This window comes from Buteo buteo, chromosome 10, assembly GCF_964188355.1.
Source record: "Buteo buteo chromosome 10, bButBut1.hap1.1, whole genome shotgun sequence".
Classification (NCBI taxonomy): Eukaryota; Metazoa; Chordata; class Aves; order Accipitriformes; family Accipitridae; genus Buteo; species Buteo buteo.
Genome location: NC_134180.1, coordinates 39,649,414 through 39,675,398, shown reverse-complemented (window position 1 = coordinate 39,675,398; position 25,985 = coordinate 39,649,414). Strand labels below are relative to the sequence as shown.

At 39.7% G+C, this 25,985-nt stretch overlaps 1 protein-coding gene across 1 annotated transcript in view; it reads left to right on the top strand.

The window, feature by feature from the left end:
• The window catches only part of DAB1 (DAB adaptor protein 1), a 164,945-nt gene that overhangs the window by 122,253 nt on the left and 16,707 nt on the right, over positions 1 to 25,985 (top strand). The window contains exons 5-12 of the mRNA XM_075037198.1: positions 637 to 768; positions 1,375 to 1,494; positions 2,090 to 2,128; positions 3,645 to 3,710; positions 8,327 to 8,386; positions 21,104 to 21,160; positions 24,055 to 24,117; positions 25,272 to 25,380. Coding sequence (XP_074893299.1) covers positions 637 to 768; positions 1,375 to 1,494; positions 2,090 to 2,128; positions 3,645 to 3,710; positions 8,327 to 8,386; positions 21,104 to 21,160; positions 24,055 to 24,117; positions 25,272 to 25,380 — 646 coding nt within the window. The remainder of the gene's footprint in view (positions 1 to 636; positions 769 to 1,374; positions 1,495 to 2,089; positions 2,129 to 3,644; positions 3,711 to 8,326; positions 8,387 to 21,103; positions 21,161 to 24,054; positions 24,118 to 25,271; positions 25,381 to 25,985) is intronic.

Here is a 25,985-nt window from a genome sequence, read left to right as displayed (position 1 = left end):
TAACCAAAGTGGGATTTTAAATAAAACGTGAACTTTTGCATTTAGCATCGATTTCAAATTGAATAATTGCATTTCCATTAATTTTATGGGAAAAATACATTTTTGGAGCTCTGTTACTGCCTTAAATGAAATATCGCTTGCTGGCTGATGCCGAGTGTTGCAGAGAGAAAGCAAGCCTGGTGCCGATTCTTAGAGAGATTGGATATCTCAGCTCTAGCACTGCAGCCCCTGCAGATCAGTCTGTCCTCAGAGTCACCCTGTATGAAGCTACAGGTAGCTTTTGCCGCTTCTTTTGTATACCTACAAATATTGATTCTGTACCTAGGATGCTGTGTAGGTAGTAATTAGGTAACGTGATACTTTCTATTGAATTATATCTCACCAAAAGATACCAAGAAAGATCTTCAGCTGAAGCTTTTAGTAAAATTATTAAAGCAAGTCAAGTTTGGCTAGATTTTGAAAAGAGAATAGGCTTAAAGAGTTCAGATATTCATTGATTCTGATACCAGGATATGTTTGCTTGTTTTAAATCCATAGGTGTATTGAGATCCAGGTAAAGCACTGTTGAAAGAGGAATTCTAACGCTTTTTAATGGAACATTTTCATGGATATTTCTTACTGTGTTTTTTTTAATAGCTACTACAGCATCACCATGCAGTTCATGAAATTTCATACATCGCAAAGGATATCACAGACCATCGAGCATTTGGATATGTATGTGGAAAGGAGGGAAATCACAGATTTGTGGCAATAAAAACAGCCCAGGCAGTAAGTATCAAATCACTGTCATTTTCTACACTGTAGCTCAATAGAAAAGCTGTGTTCATAAGAAGCTGTTCAAGAGGCAATCTTGTATTGTTTATGATTGTGCTAGACTTGTCACAGGTGTCTGCTTAGATTCTTAAAGAGCAAATTAATGAAACCAGCTCTGGAAAAAGCGAATGTATTTCACTATTTCTGATTTTTCATGTTGTATTTTTTTTATAATTAGTTATTGTTTTCTTTCTAACTACACTAGACCAGATACAGATAAATTTCGTTATATTCCTATACTCATTTAAACAGAAAGTGATAGATACCAAATAGCTACTTTGCATATAGTCTACCGTAATTCCATTGTATGAGAAACCACTAATAAATATGCCTTTATGTTCATATATATGCCTTTTATATTCATCATTATAATTACTATTAATTTGCAAATAAAGTTAGTTCGATAGAAATTAACCCGAGCCTGGATGCTAAGGTAGAAATTAATTCTGTATGAAGTTCTTTCCAGTTGTGGAGATGCTGTAAGTGCTCTATCAGCAGGATGGGATAAGAGGTGTATATTTTCCCGTATAGAAACTTTCCTTCCTCTTTTTGCTTCCATAGGCTGAACCTGTAATTCTGGACTTGCGAGACCTGTTTCAGCTCATCTATGAACTGAAACAAAGGGAAGAAATGGAAAAAAAGGCACAAAAGGACAAACAGTGTGAACAAGCGGTATACCAGGTACACACATAAGCTTAGACTACTGCCAAGAAAAGTATGGTTTGAAGTATCCCCCAAAGTTGCTCCAAAGAGGCACTGAGCATCCTCAGCATTTCTTAACGGCAATGGGTTTGAACGGTGCTAGCTTCAAGTGGACAAATATGAACCTAACAGCCATCGTGAGCTCAGAAGTAGGATTAAAGTGATGAAAGCTGTCACTTGGGGTATGATGAACATGTTTAGCAACTGGAAATGATCTCTTCATTTCCCACATAGTGTTTCTTCTGATTCAGAAGGAAAACTTTAATGAAGGTCAGTGTATTTTAAGTCAGGTTTTTTAACAGTGTCTAATACTTTAGGGAGGATTCAATATACTTCTGAATGTGTGTATTTGAATCAAATCATATAAGGTGCAGATTGTTAAACTCGCATGAAACTTGAATAAAGTTACTTTGTGCAATAACGTGACTTTATCTGTATACTAAAGAAAGAAAACTATATACTTATCTGCCCATTTTGCTTATTTCTTTGCTGTCCTTTAATTTCTGAATACAGTTCTTTTATCTCTACTGTTTATGTCTTTGCTTTTACTGCCTGTCCTCTTACTTTGCTGTAGACAATTTTGGAAGAAGATGTAGAAGATCCTGTATACCAGGTAATTTCTGAAGCTGTATGGCCTTGGAGTTTCAGAAATGACTAGATATATGCTATCTTCAAACACAGCCAAAACCTTTGACAAGATGTTTTGAAATTTACTAAGATAGGTCTTCTGAGGAACTTGTAAGATTTTTACAGAAAGTAGCATATTTAGAGATTAAGCTGTAAGCACAATATATCTGTATAGAATAGAATAGAATATTTCAGTTAAATATGTCATAAATATTTCCTAAAATGTGGCTTGTCAATCCAGATTTTGAGTTTCCAAATGAGATTTGTCATCATTTTTGAATACACTAACTAACTGAAAAAGGAGCTACTTTGAGAATAAGGAAGGTGACATCTTAGAATCATAGAATCATTTAGGTTGGAAAAGACCTTTAAGATCATCGAGTCCAACCATTAACCTAGCACTGCCAAGTCCACCACTAGCCCATGTCCCTAAGCGCCACATCTACACGTCTTTTAAACACCTCCAGGGACGGTGGCTCCACCACTTCCCTGGGCAGACTGTTCCAATGCTTGACAACATGTCAATTTATTACTACCTTGTGCTGATAGTAATAAATTGACATTTTGTTTTTATTTTCTGCGGGGCTAGGATTTGATTCAGAGGGTGAATATTTGGAAAAAACAACAGTGGAATTGACGTTATAACACACTCCCTTGTTGGCATTTGGGCTATGATTTAATAATAGATCTGAAATTTAAGTCTTGTTTCATCCAAGCAGAATGTCTGGGAGCAAAGATGATTATCAGGAATATGTCAATATATTCATGTCCGATACCCTACTGAGTATGAAGAAGAAAAAGATGTAATTTCTTTCTCATGTTTTTGTGCTGAAACAAAATATATGATAGGTTACTTTTTTTTTTTCCTGGAGATTTTGTGTTCTTCCACACAGGCATGTCAGTGGGAGGCACGCTGAAAGAAACTGATTCAACCATTAGTGAATATTGAACAGTGCCTAAGGTGCAGCAAGAAAGATGATAAGATTTAGGATGCCCCAGATTACTATTCAGCTTTCATAATGTCAGGAGTTTTACTTTGTGCTCCTCACAATAAAGCAAGAACCTGAAAATGAAAAGTGTTGTGACAGCCTTTTGCCATGTGGCCTGTTACATGAGTACCAGCCTATTCTCCCAGTTTGGATTTAGCTCTTTTATTCATAGATAATAAATATATGTGGAAATAATTGCCATTATGTAAAAGAGGCAAAATTCACGTTGACTTCAGAAAATTAATATTGGGCCACAGGCAGTCTCCCTGGCGAGAAAGAATTAGGAAGTTGCTCTAATGATCATTAGAGGAGATTTAGGTCTATTCATTGCCGGTTTATGAAATATGAAACAACCTTACTCTGCGCTTTCCAACAAACCAGTTGTCCTGCTGCCAGCCTGTACTTTGAACTTGTTTCTTTAATGCCTGCCTATGTTTTTACGTGGAATTCCAAATCGCCTTTTTCCCTTCTGTTTCATCTTTGACTTTTCCTCTCTGGCGGCTGGTGTAATAGTACATTGTGTTTGAGGCTGGACACGAGCCAATCCGTGAGCCTGAAACGGAAGAAAACATTTATCAGGTATAAAATCGCTAACTTCGGTGTTTTCATTGCAACAATTGCAAGCATTTATTAAAGTACATTTCATATATAGTTCACTTTTATTAGTTTTCATTCATCACAAAAATGTCTGGCTTTTCATTCCGGTGACATGACATGAATAATCTGCCCAGTCTCAGTGTGATTTTTCTGTTGTTTGTCATTTCAGCTTCTGCAAATTTTATTAACTCTGTCAACTTATGAAAGGTCTGAAACTTTTGAGTACACCATATAAGGTGATAAATAGTGGATTCTCTTTTTTTCTGTTAATTTTTTGAAATTTTTTTACACTTATTCTAAGAAATGGATACTGAAATCTCATGGAGGGCAGACCATCCAAGTAATTCTTAGAAAGACATTTTGATGGTAGTGCTCTTCTTTCTGGCTAACCAAGGAAAGAACCGAGCAAAACCTAAGAGCTCTCAATGGACATCCCCCAGGCTGGGAAAAATATTTTCAGAGTGCATATGTTATGTTACAGCCCAAGCTCGCATTCTTCACACTGACAAAAAATTACATTGAAAGCAATATAAAATAATGTTTTGTCGTTCAATTTATCCTCAAGGGATCACTACAGGGTTTATTAAAATATAATGTAATTCATTTTGTATCACATAGTAGAGGCAAATCTGCAGATAGACAGAAATCTCTGTATGCTGTAAGAAAATTGTGATTTGAGGAAATCATTTAGTATGGAGGGGAAGGAGATTCAAGCAGTGATTCGGCATTTCATCTAGCTGTACCAGAGGTTGATCTGCTAATAGGAAAAGCTCTTTTAAGGTAGACAGGAGCAAGGATAGAACAAAAAAAAAAAGGAAAGGAAAGGTATTTTTTTAAGTAATAAGAAAATGTAGAAAGATAATAGAAAAATGAAAGGATAGAGTAGCTGTAAGCCAAAATAGAAAGAAGCAAAGTGGGAAAGGGAAATGCAAGTTAAACATTAGAAAATAACCATCTTATAGACCCCATCGCAGGGTCATTAAAATGAGATACGTTTAGCCTGTCTCTGTTGATGTCCTGGCACCCCTGCCACGCACACTAGAATATGCATCTTGCTGCATCTCTAGACCAAGACATGCAAAGCTCTCAAGGTGAGAAAGTCTTCTGCCACATAGTGTTGAAAGTTTGACTAGTTTCAGGAAAGCAATCTGTTAAAAAATTACTGCTCTAATTGTCAGTTTTATGCTAGAAATGAAAATCCTATGACAACTACATTCAGACAAAAAAATTCTGATTGTTGTTCATCGAAGTGCAGAGCTTTTAGTGACATTTTAGAGAAGTAGCAGTGGAAGCAAGGAAAATGGGGTTGTCGGTCCCAGTGTTTGGAGATCTTGGAGCAAACTTTGGTGGGTAGGGAAGAAATAGGAACTGTGTTCTGAGGAATGGCCTAAAGAACAGGAGGACTCTTTGGACAGTTTCTTTTTCTTAAAATGGAAATAGAAGATGATAAGCAGATAGTGAGGTCTTGCCTCATCTCAGGGTACTGCTGTTCCTGTCCTGTAGGTCACCAGAGAATTGCTCAAGGCTTCATTTGACAGTATCTGGCTGTGATGAAGTGTTTCCTCCCACAGTGGTGCACAGAAAATGCCTGTGATTAATATACCATATTCCCAGTATATGCAGTCTAGCATTGTCCTTCTCTGTATTTACTACAGACAATAGGCTGAATACAGCAAATACTGAGATTAGGGAGCTAGGAGTCTTTTTCCATTATCTATTGTATATTGACAGATGCTGAAGTATCGCTATTGTAGACTTGCCCAGAGCCGCGAGCCTCCTAGTTCCCATGGACTTCGTGAGCTCTTGGCTTGCTATAAATCTGGGTTCCCACAGGTCAGATCTGGCACTCAGATCACTGGCAAAATGGTTTCTTTTACAAGAGCTTGATGATCTCAGAACCATCCAAGCTACTATTAGAAATGAAATGAGAAACGGTCCTCTTTTTTTTGTTTGGTGGGGTTTTTTTAGTTTGATGCAAATTGGTGCCAGCTTCTATTATTTACTACAAAGCCTTCCCCATACTACACTTTGGTAAACATGCATCTGCTCAGTAACCTCATGCATCCTCGCTTCAGCCTCGCCAAATCTTTCTTCTGGTGCTGCTCTGTTTTTTTCAACCAAGAGCTGGTATGCAAAGAATTCACTTCTCCCTTGGTGGGAAAGATTCCTACCCAGTGGGAAATTGGAGATGGAAGATATGTGCTGAAAGTGACAATTTCTATTTCTTTTTAACATAGTAGAGGTCACAACTTTCTTTTTAAGCATTCTTTCTCTGTCTGTCACCTTTCTTTGATACATTACCCCAAAGACTGTCTGTGTCTGTCTGCTTTTTTAATATCGTCTGTCTATATAAGTTGCTCTAACGTGTTAGTTAGGCAAAGACTTGATCACTGAGCATGTACCAATCCTCTCAGCTCGTGTCAGTTTTCTTAATAGCATCTGTTTTCCTCTGTTGTTTTAGTGAGGTGGGGATGGGATTTTGTTAGGTGATTTTGTATTGTGTATGTAGCAGCACTGGTCTCTGTGGAGAGGCAAGTTCTGCTTCATGAGGAGCTAACAATCTGAGATGGGGCTTTCTCAGTGTGGTGCTTGTATTGCTGGTAAGATGCAAGTACATCAGAATGGTTCACAGCCTGTCACAGAGACAGAGCTGTCACCAGCAATAGTGCTGGTACCTCTTTGCTGATATTGCTAATCAAAGAAAAATCAGGAGAAATCCCTTGCAGACCCCCAGTCTAAGTAGCAATGCAAAAAAGCGTGATGATACATGGCAAGTAAAGACAACAAGAAGACAGGTGGTATTGAGTTGGGAGAGAAAATTGTCTTTCAGAAAAGTTTCTGAAAAGTCAGGAGCTTTTCTCTAAGTATAAGCTGGAGTGAAAAAGGGAGGATCGATAGTGCAGGGAAATGCTCATTCCACAATAAGCTGTGGATAGGAGTGTGCAAATTGGGATGACATCATGGAAAAGTTGGAAAGAAGAGGAGAATGACTGAAGGGGAAACTTTCCAGAGAGAAAAGAACAATGCACCCTAATGATAGTTTATAAATAGTTTATCTTACCACATTTGTCCTCTTTTTATGAAGACTAAGCTTTCCAGTGACTTACTAAATAGACCATTCTTGGTTTCTGCTCTTACACTGTCACTTAAAGCTCTCTCTCTTTACAGACTGTTATTTCCATGAAATTGAATTGTTCCACTGTTACCAGTTTCACATATCTAATGTGTTAGGTGGTGTTAGTGGAAGTGGCCAGTGCTTTCAGAAAACCAAGGCAAGGAAGTCATTCCCGGGATAGGAATAGAAGAGATCTTCTAAAAGGCCCGTTCAGTTTCTGTGAGGGTTCTGCGCTCGTGCTTTTGGCAAACTTCTGCAATGTGTGCCAAGTTAAAGCTACACAATTTCCCATGAAGACTTTGATGTTTAAACATGAACAAGAGAATGTTTGAACAGTAGAGCGAGTTTTTGATATATTATACAGAATAAGAAACGATAGCACATCTCACTGAATAAGTACCATTCCTTCAGCTTCCCCTAAACCAGTGCTACTCTAATATCAGAACTCTAAGATATTTATTGTCTTAGGAAACAAAAAGGTCATCATTTTGTCATATCTGCAATATTATTTCTCCTATTGACCTGTGAGGCTTCAGTAATGTCTGAAATGTAATGTTATGCTGAATGCCTTTGTTCAGTGGAAAAGTAGCACTGATTTATTTAGAGCATTCATGCCAGTTTAAACCATGTTTTTACTGTTCTTTTTGCTTGTGCCATTTACAATAGATGTTCAGCGCTTCTAGGAAGGAAAAGAAATATAATCACAAATTATAAATATGTAAACCAGCAGTCCTTAGGCAAGCAAAGCCCAGTATTAGAAAGCAACTGAATTTACGTGAGCAGGTTATAAATGCCCAAGGTGTAAATCATGACTGTTAACTCAACTAAAGACTCGCCCAAAGTTTTTTAAGTGAGTTGTCCCCTGTCCATGCGAGGCTGTTGACTTCAGCTCCCTGGCTGTGTCAGACTCTGGCAGGCCAACAATTCCTTAGTAAAATTGCAGCATTGTAACTAAACATCGCTTAGAGCAGCCGCAGGGCCCCATAATTGCAGGGGTACGTGTTACGACTTTACTTGACTTAGATTATTAAATGAATGGGAAGGAAGAAATCTAACGCCATAGGCCAAACATCTTTTTCCCTCAGATCAGTAGCTCTACTCTGGATCTCTGCCATGGAGGAAGATGACATACTGACCTGATCATGACTTCCATGTGCATCTTCTAACCCTCAAGTAAAATGAAAAAAGCAACCATCTAAGTAGGAAGGAGATCCAAGTGCACCTGTACTTAATGCAACCAAAATTAATTGAGAATGAAAATCTCGTTTCTGAACACTACTGGGCTTTAGGATTTAAAAAATTCAGATACGTGTTTTATTTCTTCAGTATCTTCTCCATTAATGGTACCGCTTGGATGAAAAGGGTACCATCCATAATTTCATTAGTATTAAGTGACTACCCTGTACATAAATATCAGTTGCTGATTTCAATTTTTCGTCAAACCTGCTTGGGTAATGACCTTTGTTTTCATTTGCTGTTGCAGGTTCCTACCAGCCAAAAGAAGGAAGGTGTTTATGATGTGCCAAAAAGTCAACCTGTAAGTGTAAGTACCTTCCCTATTTATATGAAGTAAAGAAGGTGTGTTTCTTAGCTTCTGTGACTTTCATTATTGTATGTAACATTTGGTACGTTCCTCATGATGTGAATTTTATCAGTGATGTGTTATGGGTTGACTGGGTTGGTTCAGAGTAACCAGAATTGTAATGTCACTTATATCCATCTCATTCATTACTTAAATCTCCTTTCTGTCTTCTCCAACTCATTCTTATGAAAGTCACCATTTATAAAAGTATTATCCGTGGTTAAGAGTCGACAGTGAGCCTTAATGCATGAATTGTTGCTGCCTGGATTAGAAGGGTTCTTCTATTACCCAACGCTGTACAAGGCTTATCACTCTGAGTGAGCATGGGCTGCATGTTCTCCCCTGTGTGCTCTGTCAGAGCCAGACTTTGTATATACTGCTCCTTAACAGCTTGGTTTAGTAGGACAGCGGGGGAGGCAAGGTCTGAATAGAATGGAGGTCGAGAGAAGCAGCATTAGGAACAGGTATGTCAGAATATTGCCTGTGACCTCTACGGTAATTTTCCGTGGTGATAATGTCTGTACCTCTCAGAAGACTTCCTGGTGAATACAGTGTGCTGATAGGGAAAGATTTCGTAAGGAGCTTCAAATCAAATTTTACCAAAAAAAATGGGAATTTGCATTAGAATTACTTTTCTGTCGTTTGGAAAAAAAACCCAAATGAACAAGTTACATCAAAATCCAACCTAACATGCACCATAGAAAAGCAATTATTTTTCCAATAGAACTGACTTCTGTGGTTTTACTTCTGGTCGTACTTCTTAGTAAGAGCTGTAGAGTTGTAGGGCAGAGATATGTGCAATTGCCATTAGTTTAAACAGCTGTGGGAAACTCTGAAAGGAACTACGTCAAGATGAAGTGTGCAAAAAGACCTCACTCAACAAATTCCTGAGTGGCAGAATTTTTTCTCTACGTATTGCCTTGTTTTCCTGGTTATTGTGGGCTGTAATCAGCACATGGAGATTTCCTCCCAATATTGCTACATAACATTTCTGTAGTGCTCTAGGTATTCAAGAGGCTAAGGGTCAATCTAGACTGTCAATTCTTTCTGTCCTGTGCCTTGGGTGGACAGTAGACTATTAAAAAATTGGGGTAATATGCTGTTGTATCCAAATGGCACCATTCCCTTTCTGTGTATTAAGATTTTGAAGAGGTGAAGCGTTTTATCCCCAGAATGTGTAAGGAATGGTAAAAAGTAGTTGAGAGAAGAAGTGGAGTGACAGATGCCTTAGCAGCAAGGCATGCATTTGCTGAAGGGCAGGTTATACTGTTTAATACGAATTTGTGCTATGAATACCTTGAGAAATTGTTTGATTGCATAGGTTACACAGAAAATTAGTATTTCTGAGGATTTGTGTGAGAACAGAGAAAAACAAAGGAAAAGGTTGGGAATTTCAGTCTGCTGTAAGCGTGGGAAAAATGCCTGTATTCGAGAGACTCCTTTCACATGAGGATGAGGTAACTTGCACAGCTTGGGCTGAGCACGGAGACCGAGATGCTGAATAAAAAAGATAAATGCTGGGGAGGGGCTGGATGGGGGCCTGAATTGTGACACTTCTGTGGTTTGCACAAACAAACAAAACTTGCCATAAATATTTCATGGTAAGTCACTAGGAGGAGGGGGGCATCATCATCGTGTTGCCTGGGAAAACCTAGTAAAATAACTCATGTTGCATAACTAATTAAGGTATTTGTGGGCATGGAATAGCTGTAGATTTGTCACTCATTTCTCATATAGTTCAGTGTTACAATTTTTCCGCTGTACATTTCCTGAGACTTTTTTATTATTCCTTCAGCGATGTTTCAAATTTACTCTGGGTATAGTCTGTAATTTAGGTCGTTGCAGTATGACTGGGTGTACAGTACACTTGCAATCATGTGTGCAGACACTTTGGTATTAGACTGTCCTGGTAAAGAGCATGACTGTGAGATATAGGGCGTATGGAACCTACTCTGTAATCATCAAATATATTTAATCTGTCATCTCCATGAAGCTGGTTGCAGACTTAATTTTTTTTGCTATTTCATGGTTAAATTTAAAGTGATTAGAGCTTTTTCTCCAAACAAGTTATGTACTTTAATTTATGAAAAAAAAAAGAAAGGAAGAAATAAGTAGCTGAGATTTTGTTTCACCTTTTTCTATTAGTATGTATTAAAAGAAGAAAAAAAAAAAGAAAAGCAGCAATAGCTCTTAAAATTAGCAATTTAATATTCCACTGCCCATCTGATTTATTGCTCACCCTTCCACATGTAAGACTCTCTGTCATTGAGACACTTGCCATAATTTTTTTTTCAATTTATAGCTGTCATTATTATATAAACCTCTAAAATTCAATCTGAGGGCAAATAATGTAGCTCATCTACCTGGTTTAAACATTTAAGGACACTTTCTTTATTAGGATATCTTGCTTTCAGTAATTTCATAATGGATCAATAAAGTGAGAAACTTTTTGCAGCTCCTAATAGGTTACAGGCACCAAGCATTCTCTCTCCTGACTATAAATGCAACACAATAAAAATGCAGCAAGTTTTGCTTGAGTTCAAACTGAATTGCCCACATTCCCTGGACAGAGATCGGGTTTCCATGTTGGGGTTTTTTTCCTCTGGTGTGTTTCCAGGCAAGTTGTCTCTAGTGTCTGCACATGAAAGTGAGGGATACTGAAGTAGTCATCTAGATGCCCTCCATCCACCCTTGACTCTGTAGCCAACAGAGAGAAATAGCTGCTTCATGGCGAAATTCCCCGTCTGCCTGAGATGTCCCTCTCGGGTGGAAATAAATGCACATCTGGACATCGTTCTTTCATGGCTGCAGAAGAACTTTAAATGACTTGCAGGTCTGATAACTTCTAAATAGTTAGGCTTAAGTGGGGTGAGATCTACCACAGTGTAAAAACTAAAAGCCAGAATCCCTTTCTCAAAGGCTGCTTTGAAACTGGGAAGTGTAATTCGTACTGATTTTCAATAAGATACAGCTTCCTAAGAAACCAGAACCGTTGGGGCAAAGATTTCTCTGTGTGTATGAGATCCCATAGTGGCTGAAGGTATGAAGCATCTTCCTGGTAGTGCCATGAAGCACAAGTAGTCAACATTGTATATGCATCGAGATAGCTGACGTACTTGCACAATACTGTGCCATTGTGTGAGGCTATTTGTCAGAAGGTGTCAAAGTACTTCATGGTGTGACTCCTCATGATCTCTGATACCAAGTAATGTAAATATGGTGCAAATGAGGCGGAAAGGAATGAGTCTCGGATCTCAAAATTTGAACGTATCCACTGAACTCATTATGAGTGGTGGCTGGTTGCCAAGTCACTTCTCTGACATTGGGTTTAAAAGATTGCTTACTCAATGTAATTCTTTTATCTCCCCGTCTCTTTGCTGCATCCCTTCCCAGCAAATCCTGCTCTCCTGTAGATTTCCTCTGCCAGGTCAGCTCCAAGCACACACTTTTCACTGTATCCAGTTTCCTCCCAGTATCTCTCTCTTCTTCTGTATCAGCTCACACTTCTTGTATTCATTCCTATTTTCTCTGTGCTCCTTAGACCAATTCTCCTATTTTCTATTCACTGAGCGTAGACATCAAGCCAGACAAAGAAAACAAGCTTACTTCAAAAAGCTGGTGTTAAAGTGGTACACGGTCCACTTAGAAATTGTAGTTCTGTATGTGAATTAACTGTTCTAAAAAAGTGAAATGTTTAATGAGCTCTTTTTGTCATAATTTCCCATCGTCTCCCCATTATACATCCACATCAAGTTCTACCTGTCATGGTGTTTTTAGTAATAAGAGTCAGACTGTAAATACCCTTCCCGGAGACTGTCAGTCACGTCACAACAAAACCTTCTCTTCTCATCAAAATGTCTAAACTCTCTGCTTACAATTTTATGAAGGCTTTCAAACAACTCGTCTTACTGCTGTATAAAGATTCAAGGCATTATAGCTGATGCCTTACAATGCAGGCAGCCTTTTGGCTAGTACCAACGACATGGAAAATATTAAACCAGGGTGGAATGGCCAAGGAGTAATTTGGCTGCCTTAAGGGCAAGGCATGGGACGAGCAGATGAAGCTGGGCTGGACCTGAGCACGCTCGGGTCTAGAAGCCGTAAGGGCTGCCTGATCCTTCTGCTCGAACTAGGAAGCTGCGTTTGAGAAAGCTCCGTTTTAATTCTGGCTGGGATTACAGTGCCATTTGCAGGTCTGATTTGTTCAGGTCTCGTGTCAGACGAAGTGTGCCTGGCGTCATCCGCAAGGCATGGACAGCCCTGGGCTCCACCAGCTCGCACGGAAAGTCAGTCCCTGGAGAAACAGCATACCGAAATGTCTGGGAATAAAGTAGTTCAAAGCAGGTTTTCAGGTAGCTCTCACCATTCTCTACAAAGTAAATTCTTTCTATGACACTTGGTCTAGAGAAGAGCTTTGTAACGCTGGCTTTTCCCTAAGTTTGCGTCAGTGGCTTTACAGAAACAACTTGCAGACTGGTGACATTGACTTCAGCCTCCACAATCAGGCTTTCAGGATCAGGTTTTCAAAAATGAGAAGAAAGAGAGTGCACAGACCCAGCCTCTGACCATCTGTGCTGGCAAGGCTGTCCGTTTTTATTTACGTTTGCTACAAGAGACACCTGTGTTCAAATGCCCTGACTTAGTTACACTCAATTAAACCCCATGTATGAGGTTTAACATTGCGGTGTGGCACCTGCGTTTTTAACAGGCACAGCTACTTGTTGCAAAGTTTAAAAATACATAAGTTTGTTATGATAATGTCTGTGGCATGAGTTTCTTCGATGTTCTGGTGGGCCTGTGCTATTTTTTTAGGCAGAAGTGGATATACGTGTCGGTATCTGTAGTGTCGACCTTGCACTAACTGTTCTGAGAAGATTTTGTGCAGCGCTGTAAACACCTCTGCTCTGTGTGCTCCTCCGCACAGCTTGTCGTTTGATTTAATACCAATATTAACTCTGATACCACTGCTGGCTTATAATGGAAACATTTAGCACCATGCCAAAGGTAACAGCTGAGCCTGGGAGGTGAGATGATGTTGTCACATACATGTCTTCAATAGCGAGACCGTGCTGTAGCAGGAGTCTCTTGTTATAACAACTTCTCCACACATCAGCCATTTGTCTCCGTCTGCGGCGTGGGTACCGTCCCCTTTGCGACCTGCATCCCCTGCCCTGTGTTATCCTCTGGGCAATCGCAGCGGACGTTGCTAGGTGATCTCCAGCAATGTTGCTCACATTGCACTGTCATGTCTTAAGATACTTCTATCTGACACAGAGATTTTGTTTGGACTTTGCATTAGGTATGCCTGTTACCAATCAAGGTCTGTCATTATCTGTGATTTAATTACTTCTACGTTGTAAAAGGTCACTGAGATTTGTCAAGGTGGTTTTTCCTTCCTTTTGGCAAGACCCATGGTCCTCATCTTCTGCTGGTTTATACTTTTTGCTTCTGTTTATACCTGTGCAAAATGCAAGTAAAGAGTCTGAATAAAAGCCTTTTACCTTCACTCAGTGCCAGCATAAACAGCTATGCAACTCATAGTTTGGAGTGGATCCACAGCAAAAAAACCCTTAAACACCTGAATTTTCACTAGCAGGCTGTGTTCAGCTTCAGCTGAGGTGAGAGGATGGGTCTGAGACTTTGCTCAAACTCCCATACCTCTTTTCCAAGGAGAAGAACTAGCCACCATCAGGGATGTTTACCAGACATCACAGGCCATCAACTTGTGGCTACTGTACTTGGTGGGATATTAGTTCCCTGATCAAGCACTGTAATAACTACATCTGTATTTTTTTGTTTGACTTTGTGTCACTTTTTAGTTTTCTTCTTTTTAAGCTGTTTTTTCTGGGGGTATGTTGTGGTTTACTCCTTGATAAAAATTTTTAGTGGCACAGGAAGCAGAAACCAGGTCGTCCTTCCTAGTCTTCCCAGATTATAACATCTGTAACATAACACGTTTCTTCATGTGTGTTATATATATGGCCTATGTAGGTTTTAGCACCTGAGCTCAAAGTTAGGGATATTTCAACTGAATCTTGAAAAATTGTTCTTGCAATGCCGGGTAGAGCAAGAACATTCAAAAAGTTGTTAACCTGAATTCAGCATCCAATTTCCAACAATCTGGAGGGCTAGATGTTAAAATTAATCCATTGTTAATATATAGATCGTTTAAGATTATGAATCTTAATCTGGATAGTTTCTGATCATTGAAAATATGCCCATGCAAACTTCTGGTTTCAGTCCATCCATAATTTTATATCTAGCATGTCAAATAGTGGGTTTTAATAGTGTAGGAATGCTGTTTCACAGATGAGAATAAAATGTCTTGATTTAATTGTTCTTTTATGTCACATTGACATTGTGGGTCACATCTTGAGCTCTTTTTAATCCATAGGAGTTGTCCTGCTAGCAGACTTTCCATTACTGTATTCGTAATACCATTCCCTGAATGTGGTCCTAAACCCTGTTCCCCCAGAAGAATGATTACATGCTATCAAAGCACTGAACTTACTTTACTTCCTAGTGCAATCCTTTAGGATCTTGGGACATAATCCCATAGTGTGGGAAAGCTGTAATCCAGCAGCACTGCCCTTAATCAGTTTTTCATCGTTGTCTCTCTGTACTGTACAAACAGCAAGAAACAAGGGAGCAAACAAAAGCTGCAGGTTTTGCCCTGGTGACATGGTTATCTTGTTGGATATAGGTGACATGGTTATTAGTATGGCAGTTCAGATTTTTACTTTCAATACAGAACTCGGGCCCTATAAATAAATTACAAACATTTCAGTGGCCCCTTGTAGTTACGCAGCCTGTTAGGTCGCTTGTCTAGTGGCTTCATGTGTGTTTGCATTCCTAAATTCACCTGGATTCCTATACATTTTCCGGGGTAATATTTTGTCCCTTTCAATTTTCTCCAAAGTGGAAAAAAGAGTGTTGCTGAACCGTAGGTCTAGCTCATTGGTTGTGGGGTAAAGTTCTGTTACATATAGTGAATTTTTGTCTTTTATGCAATATGACTCATGCAGATTTTATCTGATGGCTGCTGATATATTAAGTTGACAGCTGCACATTGTATTGATTCACTACATTTTGATTTGCTGAGAGCCTTGCAGCTCATAGTAATTTGCTAAAACATTTATTTACACACAATCTGCTTTCTAAGTAGTAGAGTTTGTAGCTTTACCTAGTCTGTATCACTGTATGCATTAAATGATAGCAGTTGCACAATTTGGTGTTTATTTACAAATTAAAGGGAATACAGTTCTGGGGAAAGTGCATGAATTTTGCATCAGTTTGGGGAGAAGCTGTTGTAAATTTTTGCAGATTCATTCAATGCGTTATGTACAGAAGTACACGGGTCTTGGTTTTTTGGTTGCTGAAACTGAGGAGATTTCAAGGTTTGGAAAATACCGTGATGATGCAGTATTCAAAAATGAAGATGGAAATAACTTGTTTCTCAAGCTTGGTTATAGCTCCAGTCACCTGTCATTTTGAAAAGCATTTGATAGACCTGTATAACTGTGCCTTGCAAGTATTTTAAAACAGTAAATTTGGGGTTCTTTCTAATTCCCTTCCATTGTTAAGTTTATTCCCTGCAAGCATCCAAAGCTGTCTCCGCTGTCACAGTCTAGAAGTGGAGTTTTGCTCCCACGTGGAAGTTTGGATTCTCGCCATCACTTGTCTTTCCAATCTGCAGTTAAGGAAAGCCGTCCCGTGTCACCACGGCTGGCTGCACTGTGCCACCCGGGCGGTGCCGTAGTCCCCTGACATTAAAGAGTTCATCTTTCCCCATCGGAGCTCTTGCTGTGTCCTGTGCCACTGTCCTCATTCCCATTTTCCCCAGGGAGAACCGGTGGAGCTACACACTGGGCACAAAAGGTGCGTTACTTTCAGAAGTAGATCTTTAGGCCAGAAATGCCACTGATGCCAGTGAACGTGCCTGGCAATAACTCTGGATGCGCAAACCTGGCCGAGGCTGACCCTGACACTGAACCAGCCAGCAGCTTGTCCTTGGTCCCTGATTTTCCTGCTCAGACACGCTTCCTCATGCTGAAATGAAATTTGGTGTAGGCTGGCTTTTGCCACTGTATCGGCTGAAATGTTTTGCTCTACCCCTTTGTTTCCAGTTTTCTGTTGAATGGAAAAACATGTTTCATTTTAGTATCTTTGCATTGCATCAGCCTATGCAATAAATTGCACATATTCGTAAAGGTACCTAAATCTAAAGCCAGGCTTGTGTTTCTAGAAGACAGATGTCAGGGCCTGTTGCTCCATAGTAAATGTAAATTACAACAGCTTTTGTAGCTTTTGTCAACATTTTGAAAGCCTCAGTGTTTAGTTCAACGACATAGTGATATTTCTGGACTTGCAGCATTTCTTTTAAATATGCGTGATGTGACCGGTGTATACCGTGGTGCGTACCACGCTCTCTGAACCCACCACATGGGGTCCAGAGAAGATATGGAGGAGGTGAGCATGTGGCTGGGACCTTTGCACCAGCATCCTCTGTGCTCTGGGAAGTTTAATTATCGTGGGTGTTGTGTTGTCTGGAAGCAGCATGGGTCTCGCTTTAAGCTAGAGTCGCTCTTTTGGACTCTTGATTTATTAGAGTCTGTCAGAGAAAAGTGGTAATTGAAGCATTTTAAATACCATTTCCTATAAGAGTAAATACGTAAAGTACACAGGGAATTCAGAATTAAGTTCCCTTCAAATGAAGAGAAAATAAACAAATGAGTAAGTGTATGTTTTGATCATATGAAGAGATCCTTAATTTAAAGGAAGCTATCGAGCAACAGTGAAGCAATTCACTCAAACACTCCTCAATAATCTATTAAGTCAATTATCTTTAACCATCCCACCTCTTTAGCTGCACAAGGTTGACTAACAGCATTTTTAACTAGCACATCCAGCGCTTTCCAGTGAAGCAAAGGAGACTGGACAGTTGGTGAATGCAATAAAGCTTGAGGCTACCCTGTAGTTGGGTACATCATACCAAAGTCCGTACTTGGGTTTATTACTTCAAATAAAAATACAGAGGAGAATTACCTGAAGAAGAGTGCTCCTGACAAGTAAGAGTTACCCTATGAAACTGAAAAGAGAAACTTTAAACAGGAGGGTTCCCGTGTCCCATGGGATTCCGAGCACTGGATTTGAACCCTGTGTAAGTGAAGGATGCCCAAATGCATACATTTTGGATAAAAATCAATCAGTGTGGTTTTATGGCAGCCCATGTTGCTGATGTGACTTGTACCCAGTGGGAATCACCCTACATTTTCACAGCAGCCTTACAACTAAAAGGTTGTGCTCAGCTCTACCTGTGTAAATCTGGGTTAATGGTAACGTCGTGGCTGCCATTACCTCTGTAACTGGGCAAGGTTACGGCATTCGAGGATCTTTAGGATCTGGAGGAGGCTGAAGATTGCAAAAGCATTGCCAATTTTTTCTTCACACACATATTCTTCAGTGTATTCTCTTTAATTAGGAAGTAATTGAGCAATTCTTTGTTGAGTATCATGCTACTTCATTAATCCAACAGTAGTTTTACAGGAAAACAATATGTCTGTTGGATGTTTTTAGTGTGTCTCAACTTACTAGACGTGGGTTGACTGATGATCAGTTTAGTCATGATTCTGACACACTCCTTTGTTATAGTTCTAATTGTTTTTTAGAATGAATTGTAGTTAATTAGCAAGCTGCTTGCAGCTCCTGGAGCTCATAGTAGTATCAACACTTGTTGTATAAGGCTGTGCAAATAACTGGAGGTTTGCTTAACTAAAATAATGATTTGAACCATCAGAAAAAATATTTGACGTAGCCAAAATATTTACGTTTTCAACTAAAATAAAAGGAAAAATCTTTAGTTTGACTAACCGTTTGACTTGTCATTAGACTTCCAGTGTAAAATACGTGTTAGAAAAAGGGAATTGGAAATGCAGAGAGGCAGCACAGTTGGGTGATCCCTCTTTTGTCTACTGGGCCGAGTGGTACGGCACTTACCCTGAATGCAGGAAACCAAGTTTAAATCCCTCTGCTGTCTTAAAAGATTTGAATAGCTAATACCCAGCTCAAAGGTTAATTACTAATTGCTGGTTATTTGCTATATTTAGTATGCTTCATACTCTTTTTTACTTGCTGAGCTCTGAATCAGAGTACAAGTTAATTACTGCATATTTTTTTCATGCTTTTTAAACACCATCTTTGCTTCATTCTCTGAGATTTCAGAACCATGTTTTGTAAGACGCTACTGTTATCATCTTGTTTGCAAAAGCAATATTAAGCAGGTTTTCTCATGCTATAAGTCAGTGTAGATCCTTTGCTGTTGTTAAAACCAGACTGAGTAACAGCAGTTGAATATTCTGGCTTGATATGTCTATAGGAGTGAAAAAAGTAAGGTGCTTCACACCCCAATGAGTGCAAGAGGCCTGTCTTAGATTTCCCTTTTCAAATCTGAACTTTTGCGTTGCTTAGAAAAGATGTTTTTCAGAGTACTTGGCTATCAGAGGGAATACTGTAGTGGAGGTGCATCTTTTTTGCTTCAGGTTTATGAAAGCTGCAGTTTATTTATCTCTTATCATTGCTTCTGTGCTCTTGGTTTTTCTCCAGCTCTTAGATAATGTGTTTCTCTTTAGTGAATAGTGAGAAGTACCACGAGGAATTTCATTACTGGCTGGAGTGGTTTAAAAAGCTTGCTGCTGCTTTAAGAAGCCAGATTTACATATTTCATGTTTAAAAGATTTACAATATGTCTCACATGCCTGTATAGAAAGATGGAGCTTTCATTATAGGTTTAATGTCACCGCGATACAAGGATTAATACTCTTTCCTCCGCCTCGGTCTGCACGGCTGGTCGCAAGTGACTGGTGTGTTCCTGGTTGACTAAGCTGTAGGGGTGTTTTCATATTCAAGGAGATGCATTTTTGAATAATTAAAGCGAGCTTTTACATCACTCTGTGGAGAAATCCACACACAGCAATCCTAGAGAAAGATCAAGGACTGGAGCATCTTGCCAGGCTTCTGGTTATTCTCTATCATGCACCGGGGAAGGAAGGAGAGGATTGTTGACTTAAATTGCGAAGGTTAAGTGCTTTGTATCAAAAGGCTGAACCAGAGGAAGGCTCGAAGGGCCAAATTCTGCCCTCGGTAGCCGTCTTGCAGCCTCGGCACAGTCGCCATTGCAGGCTGTTCCATGCTCTAACAGACAGGGATATTTCACCCTTAGGAAGTGTCTCCTCACCAGCGTGTGATGCAGAACACGAGCTAATGGAAGACGCAGCTCAAGTGCTACATGATAATTGGGCACTTGGGGATGTGCCGTGACATGTTGGGTAAATGTTTTCTGCGAGGTCCCGCTGTAGCACAGGTGGGAATTTCTAATGGTCTGTTGAACGCCGCGCACATGTTTCCTCTGTGCTGAGACACGGTTATTTCTCAGCTGGTTTCACAGCGCGATCGGTGTGGCTGGGGGCAGGATCAGAGCGACGCGAGCTGCATCCCTGGATGCTGGAGGATGGGGGGGGTTAAACGAGGGGGCTGGCAGAACAAAAAGTGATTAACTACTGGCCAAAACTGGGCCCTCCTGAAGGTGTAAGCCCTTCTGGTTTCATGTTAAGAATATTTTCAAGGTCTTTGAATAAACGGACACAGCTTTTTTCACACTTTCCTTACCTGGGGCTGGGGGAACGTGCTGTCAGCGCCAAGAAGGTGCAGGACTGAGTCCTTTCCTGGTTGTGCACGATGCCATTTTCTTCCTTTAGCTTTGCCTTTTGCCAGTCTTTTTTTTTTTTTTTTTTTCTTCAGGTCTGTGATGAGATGAGGGGAGAAAAAAGCATTCTAGGCTGTTTCTGAGATTTTTAAACTTCTTTGTTTTAAGTTGGCATGGGATTACTGGCTGGTAACTTGTATGAAGCTTCTCAGTCATCTAAGATTTGATTGTTGATAACTTGCTGGTATGTTTGTTTCTTAAGAAATAAAGTCTCTAACGCTGCAATAAATGGTATCTGAAATTTAGCATTCTGAGGACACTACAGTGATAATTTGTGTTAAATATGTAGGTGGATATAGATATGTATGCATGTGTGGGCAGTATACTCCCACATATATTTACACACACACAAACTATGGATTTAAGTATAATTTGAATTGACTTATGTGAGTAATTTTGAAAATTACTATGGAAAGATAATACTCAAATATGTTTACATTGATGTTATAGTTCTCCTAGTTAAGAGGAAGCTGTGTTTTTCTGCAAATACTTGCTTTTAGAGCTTTTGTTGTCCAAAACTCAATTTTTCTTTTCCTCTGAGGATGTTAAGACCGACCTTTCACCAAGCCAATGAAAAGTTTCATTAATGTAAGCAGGATCAGAGCTCACTGGGTATGCTTATTGCTGAATTAATAAATATCTGGGAAAATAAGTAGTTATGATGCAAGCGGCAAAATTGCCTTATACACCAGAAGATGAGATTTAGCACGAATAAAGTGTATGTTTGCCCCACATCCCAGCAGCATTTAGACTCGCTGTTTTGACTGCATGATTTCATATCTGTGCTCGCTGCAAGATGGAAAAGGTTTTCATTTCAATACTGAAGTCAATAATTATGGAGGTTATCATTTTCCTGCTCAGAAATTCATGTCATTTTCATAAATCATTCATTTCATTTCATAAATCATGCTTTACAGCTGCAGAATGGAAACTTATTGCTGGACATTGATGAAAATCTTGTTTCAGTCACTCAGGTAAGGTTGTGACACTAAAAATGTTTTAAGGAAATATAGATGAAATCATCTATAGGAATAGTGCAATTTCAAAATGTTCGGCTTGGGATTAACTTCACTGGAACGTAGCTAATATCAGATGTGAATAATTTAAAAAAGCATAATGGGTGAAATCAGTTCTGTAGTGACAGTGAAATCACAAAAATAAAAGATAACTGTTTGGTGTCCAGAATCTCACATGCTGCGAGTGGGTAAAACTACGTCTATGTCAGAGAAGATGCATTCATTTATTCAGGCTGAGAATTGGCTTGTAGGAAAAAGCTAGATCCAGAATCCGGATCTGAACCATTTGGGACTTTAAAATCCCACCTCCAAGTGTTGCTGTTTAAAGCTGTCTCTAGTAAGTAAACGAGGAAGTTGTGTTCCCACTAAATTTCTGTTTACATTCTCTGACGTAGTTCTGTAGTTCTTGTTGCATATAAGGTTGCTATTCTGTAAGAAGTAACTCCCCTGTAAATATATCGCTTTTTCTTGGGGAATATTGTGAATGAGGGTTTGCTACAACAAATAGTGGAGTCGGCTTCCCTATCACTCTCTCCAGCTGCCTGTTTAGAAATCCATCTGCAGACTTCCTCTGAAGAGCTTTTACAGAATTATATCTGTGAAGAGTTTCCAAAGATCCATCACCTTGAAGCACTCTGAAAAGTAGTATTATTCCCATTTTACAAGGGTATTGAGGCATAGAGATCTGAGTTGCCACCTTTCAAATACATACCATATAATCCTGAGTTCAAAAGTATACTCACTATCAATTTTCAGTATTGATATGAAATGTATAATATTTTTCCCACAAGAAATGTATAACTTTACAGACTCTTCCTCTTAGTCTGTGTAACCATGTGTGCCCTGCCCTTTCACATCCCCTCTGGCTTGCTCTCCTGCCTCCTCACCTGGGATGGAAGCAGTGGAGGAGCCTTTGCTCGTGGCCTCCTCGAAAGGACACAAGCTATTTCTTGGCAAGCCAGAGAGGAACCAACAGTGAAAAACTCACCAGTGATGCAGGCAAAGGGCAGATTTAGGGGTGGTGCTGAACAAGCAATTTGGAGAGATGAGAAGAAAGTGGCTCTTTCCATGATTCAGTGTCACCTGGCATCTCTTGAGTCAGTAGTGCCTGCAGGAGGCTTGAAGTGATTTCCAAGTGAGCGCTGCTGTTGTCATTATTCCAACTTTTCTGGGCATTTTAACAATGCTTGCCTAGTGTGTTTGCACATACTGCAGAAGTGACAAACGGGCTTTTTTTTGCAGAAGCTACTTCTAGCAGTATTTTAGTAATATACACTAGAATCGGTGTACCCTGAAGAAAACATGGATTCCCTTTCTTCCTTCTTCCATTTGCACGTAGATACTTAGAGGGTTATATAAGCCTATAAGAAGAAAATATATTGTCATAGCACTAAAGCAATGTGATCTATTTAGTATATGACGTGATGTGAGGAAATGTGAAGTAATTTATCCCTGGGTACATCGTTAGACATAAAGCTGAGAATCATCCAAGCTGCTAGACAAATTCCAGGTTTAAGTGATTGCAGCGTTGCTTTTGTATATGGGAATAGAGATTGGATTGCAAAAATGTATAAACCTTTGAAATTATTATATTCTGAATGATAGTCTTATTTCTTGAAGGAGCATTTATAATAGAAGGTTGAGGGCGGGAAAAAAATCTTAGGGTGATCTTGCTCCTTTGGTAGGTTGTAAAGATTGACCCCAGCCAGTGTGGTTAGTGTCCAAAGCGCTACGTGGCTGCCTTTGCAGGTCAAGACTCAACTGAATTCCAAACCTACATATGTTGTAGGAGGCTGCAAAGTTTATGTGCCTAAGCTGGAGAGGAGATTCAATGAACTGAATTAAGACTTGCATTAAATCTCATTCATAATGAGAATTGTGGCTTCCCACGTGTGAGGGTATGATTGAGTATGATACAGGGCACAAGGAAGCCAGTAAGTGGAAGAAAGGTAGTAGAGAAGGAGTAGTTCTTGAGTTCCCATCAAAGCTTCCTAGAATAGCCACCCTGCTAAGGATGGTAGATGGGTTTTAGGTTTCCTGCAGAGCTATAAGGGATCCATGCTTTACCATCCCTGGACTCAGCTGAACTGAGTTGCAGATGCAGATGGGTGGAAGAAAGTAGTTTTACTCCAGAACATGTGAAGGAGCTTTGATTATGCAGCCACTCAAGGTGCTCCTTATTATGAAAGTGCTTTTTCTCTTCTGGTCCAGTTGAGTGAGACCTGTATGGGTGACCTATTTTGAGATCAAACTGAAGGATGCCCTGAGAAGACATTTCTAGCATGAGTTAAATGTAGAGCTACAACCTTAAAATAACCCAGTTGTGCATCCTCCTTCAAGTCCACTTATCCAGGTCACACCTGTCCCATGGGCAAGGGGAAATCAGGCAGCACTTTAAAAGCCCTTCCCTTCTGTATCCTTCTGTCACTTCCACAGTCTGCTGCCGTGTTTTAAGACCTTGAAATGTGGGTTTAGAAAAGGAGCCAGGGAAAAGGACTGGCCATAAATCGTGCTTGGTGCTCACCGATGTTAAGAGCAGAGCAGTAATGCATCCAGTCCCATTCTGGATAGTTTTTTCACACTTTATTCATTTTTTTATGGTGGAGAATTACCTACAGAATCATTTTATAGGGTCAGCTGCTGGCTATTTGGGTCCATCAGCAATATCAAAATCCCACAGCTTGAACCCATGTAATTCTGCCATATGGGACTTGACATTTGAAGCCTACGTGGCTTTTGGGGGATTTATATTGCTAGCTGTTACTAGTTAACTTTACAAGTCATAACTAGTTAACTCACAGTTTCTTCTCCTCAAAAGATAAATGAAATTTTTTTTTTTTTTTTCTTTACAGGCTGTTACCCAACTAGAGCTTTTTGGGGACATGTCCACTCCTCCTGATGTAACCTCTCCCCCAGTGAGTACCCAGGGAAACTGAGCCGTGCATTTTTCTACATGCTATTTTCAGCACATTTATTGAGCACGTTTACAGTTCGGGTCATCAGCCATTCCAGTAGGGAGGATTTCAAAGTAGTTTTTATGTTGCAAGAAAATAAAAGTGAAGCAAATTGAATGTGGAGTCACTGCTTCATGATGATGTGCAAAAATATCTTCAATTTTTATTTTTCTGATATAGGGCTAAGTGTCACATAAGATATAACCTGAACTGCAGATCTCCTTCCCTGGTGTTTATCAGAGGTGCATGCTTCACTGCACTCTGTCTCTCCACTGCACTGCAGGAAGATCCAGTTACAGCCTTATATATCATGTCTCTTTGGTTCCACCAAGCACGTATCCCAGAACTGCTGTTAAAGGAAGGAATACAAAGCAGTAAAGAGAGAGGGGGCTGAATGTCTTTTGAGGGCAAAGAAAATTGTCTCAACATGCTTTTCTGCATCATAAAATGAAAACACAAATCATTTTCCTATAAAGTTTTTGAACCTTACCTTAAGCTGTAGGGGAGTATGAACATACTGAGAAAATTGAGGCGCTCTGAAGTCAGGAGCCTCAGATCTCCAAGGTATTCTGGAACATGTCTGGGACTAGATGTTCCAAGTCCTGTCTCCTCATCCTTAGCTTGCTCAATTGGATTGGGTTTCTCCTTTAATGTAGACCTATGGTTCTGGTCCTGTTGGTTAACTGGAAACAATATTTATTCACTTTTCTATAAATCCTGCAGATAACTTCATTTGCCTTTACTATTTCTTACGTTAATGCCTTGGTCACTTGCCTCTACTGGTTGTCACCTAACAGCTAGAACCACAAGTCTGTATGTTCTGAAGAAATTATGTCAATATTTTGCATGTGATGTATCCCAGGCAAATTTCATTTTAATTTTTCCCTCTGGTACAAAGTCTCTCATTTTCTTTCTTTTTCTCCTGTCTCCAGCAAATTCTAATACTCCTTTTTCTGTTGCTTCTTTCCTTCTACATCTTTCTGTTCTTTTTTTCTTTCTCTTTCTTCCATCCAAACCTGTATTTTTAGAGTTATGGATGATGTGACAGCAAAGTATGTGCTGCAGAAGCTGCAGCTGTTATGTCATCATTGTATTTCATTCCTGTCTTCTTGCAGACTCCTGCTACTCCAGGTGATGCCTTTATCCCATCTTCATCCCAGTCACTCCCTGCTAGTACAGACATGTTTGGTTCTGTACCTTTCAGCACTGCTGCCGTACCCTCAGGTAAGAAAACTACTGGGAATACAGGCTCAACTCAAATTTGGTGATCAGTTCTCAGCTCTGGTTTGCATTTCAGTACTCAGGGCGTTAATTTAGTAGAGTGGAAGTGAGGAAGGATTTTGAGGACAGTGCCGCAGGGCAAGGCAAAACAAGTCTTTAGCAAGCAAGGGAGTACATTATTTTGAATTTACCCACACTTTTTAAAACAAAAGCCAAAAGAGTCACTGGGAGTTCAACCATAGTTGAATCCAGAGCCATCTGGATAACATACCTTCTAGGTACAGTAGCGAGAGAGAAAAAAGCATTTAGTTTAGCTTTGCTTTTTTTTGCGGTAGCAGTGAATATCCTGTGCTGTCTCTAATAAAGACAGAATGAGACAGAGAATTTGATTGCATTTCAAAGGTATTCCACTTAGTCAAATCCTGGTATTTCCTTTAGACTTTTCTGTGTTTCTCAAAGTGCTCAAAATTCAAAAGCGGTGTAGCATTCTGCACAGACATGCAAGGCATGTGGTTGTGACTGCTGATCCCTCCCTTGGATACTTGGAGCACTGCAAGAGCAGCACTCTCAGCTCCACTTAGGAAAAAAAAAGGAGGAGGAGTGCCTTG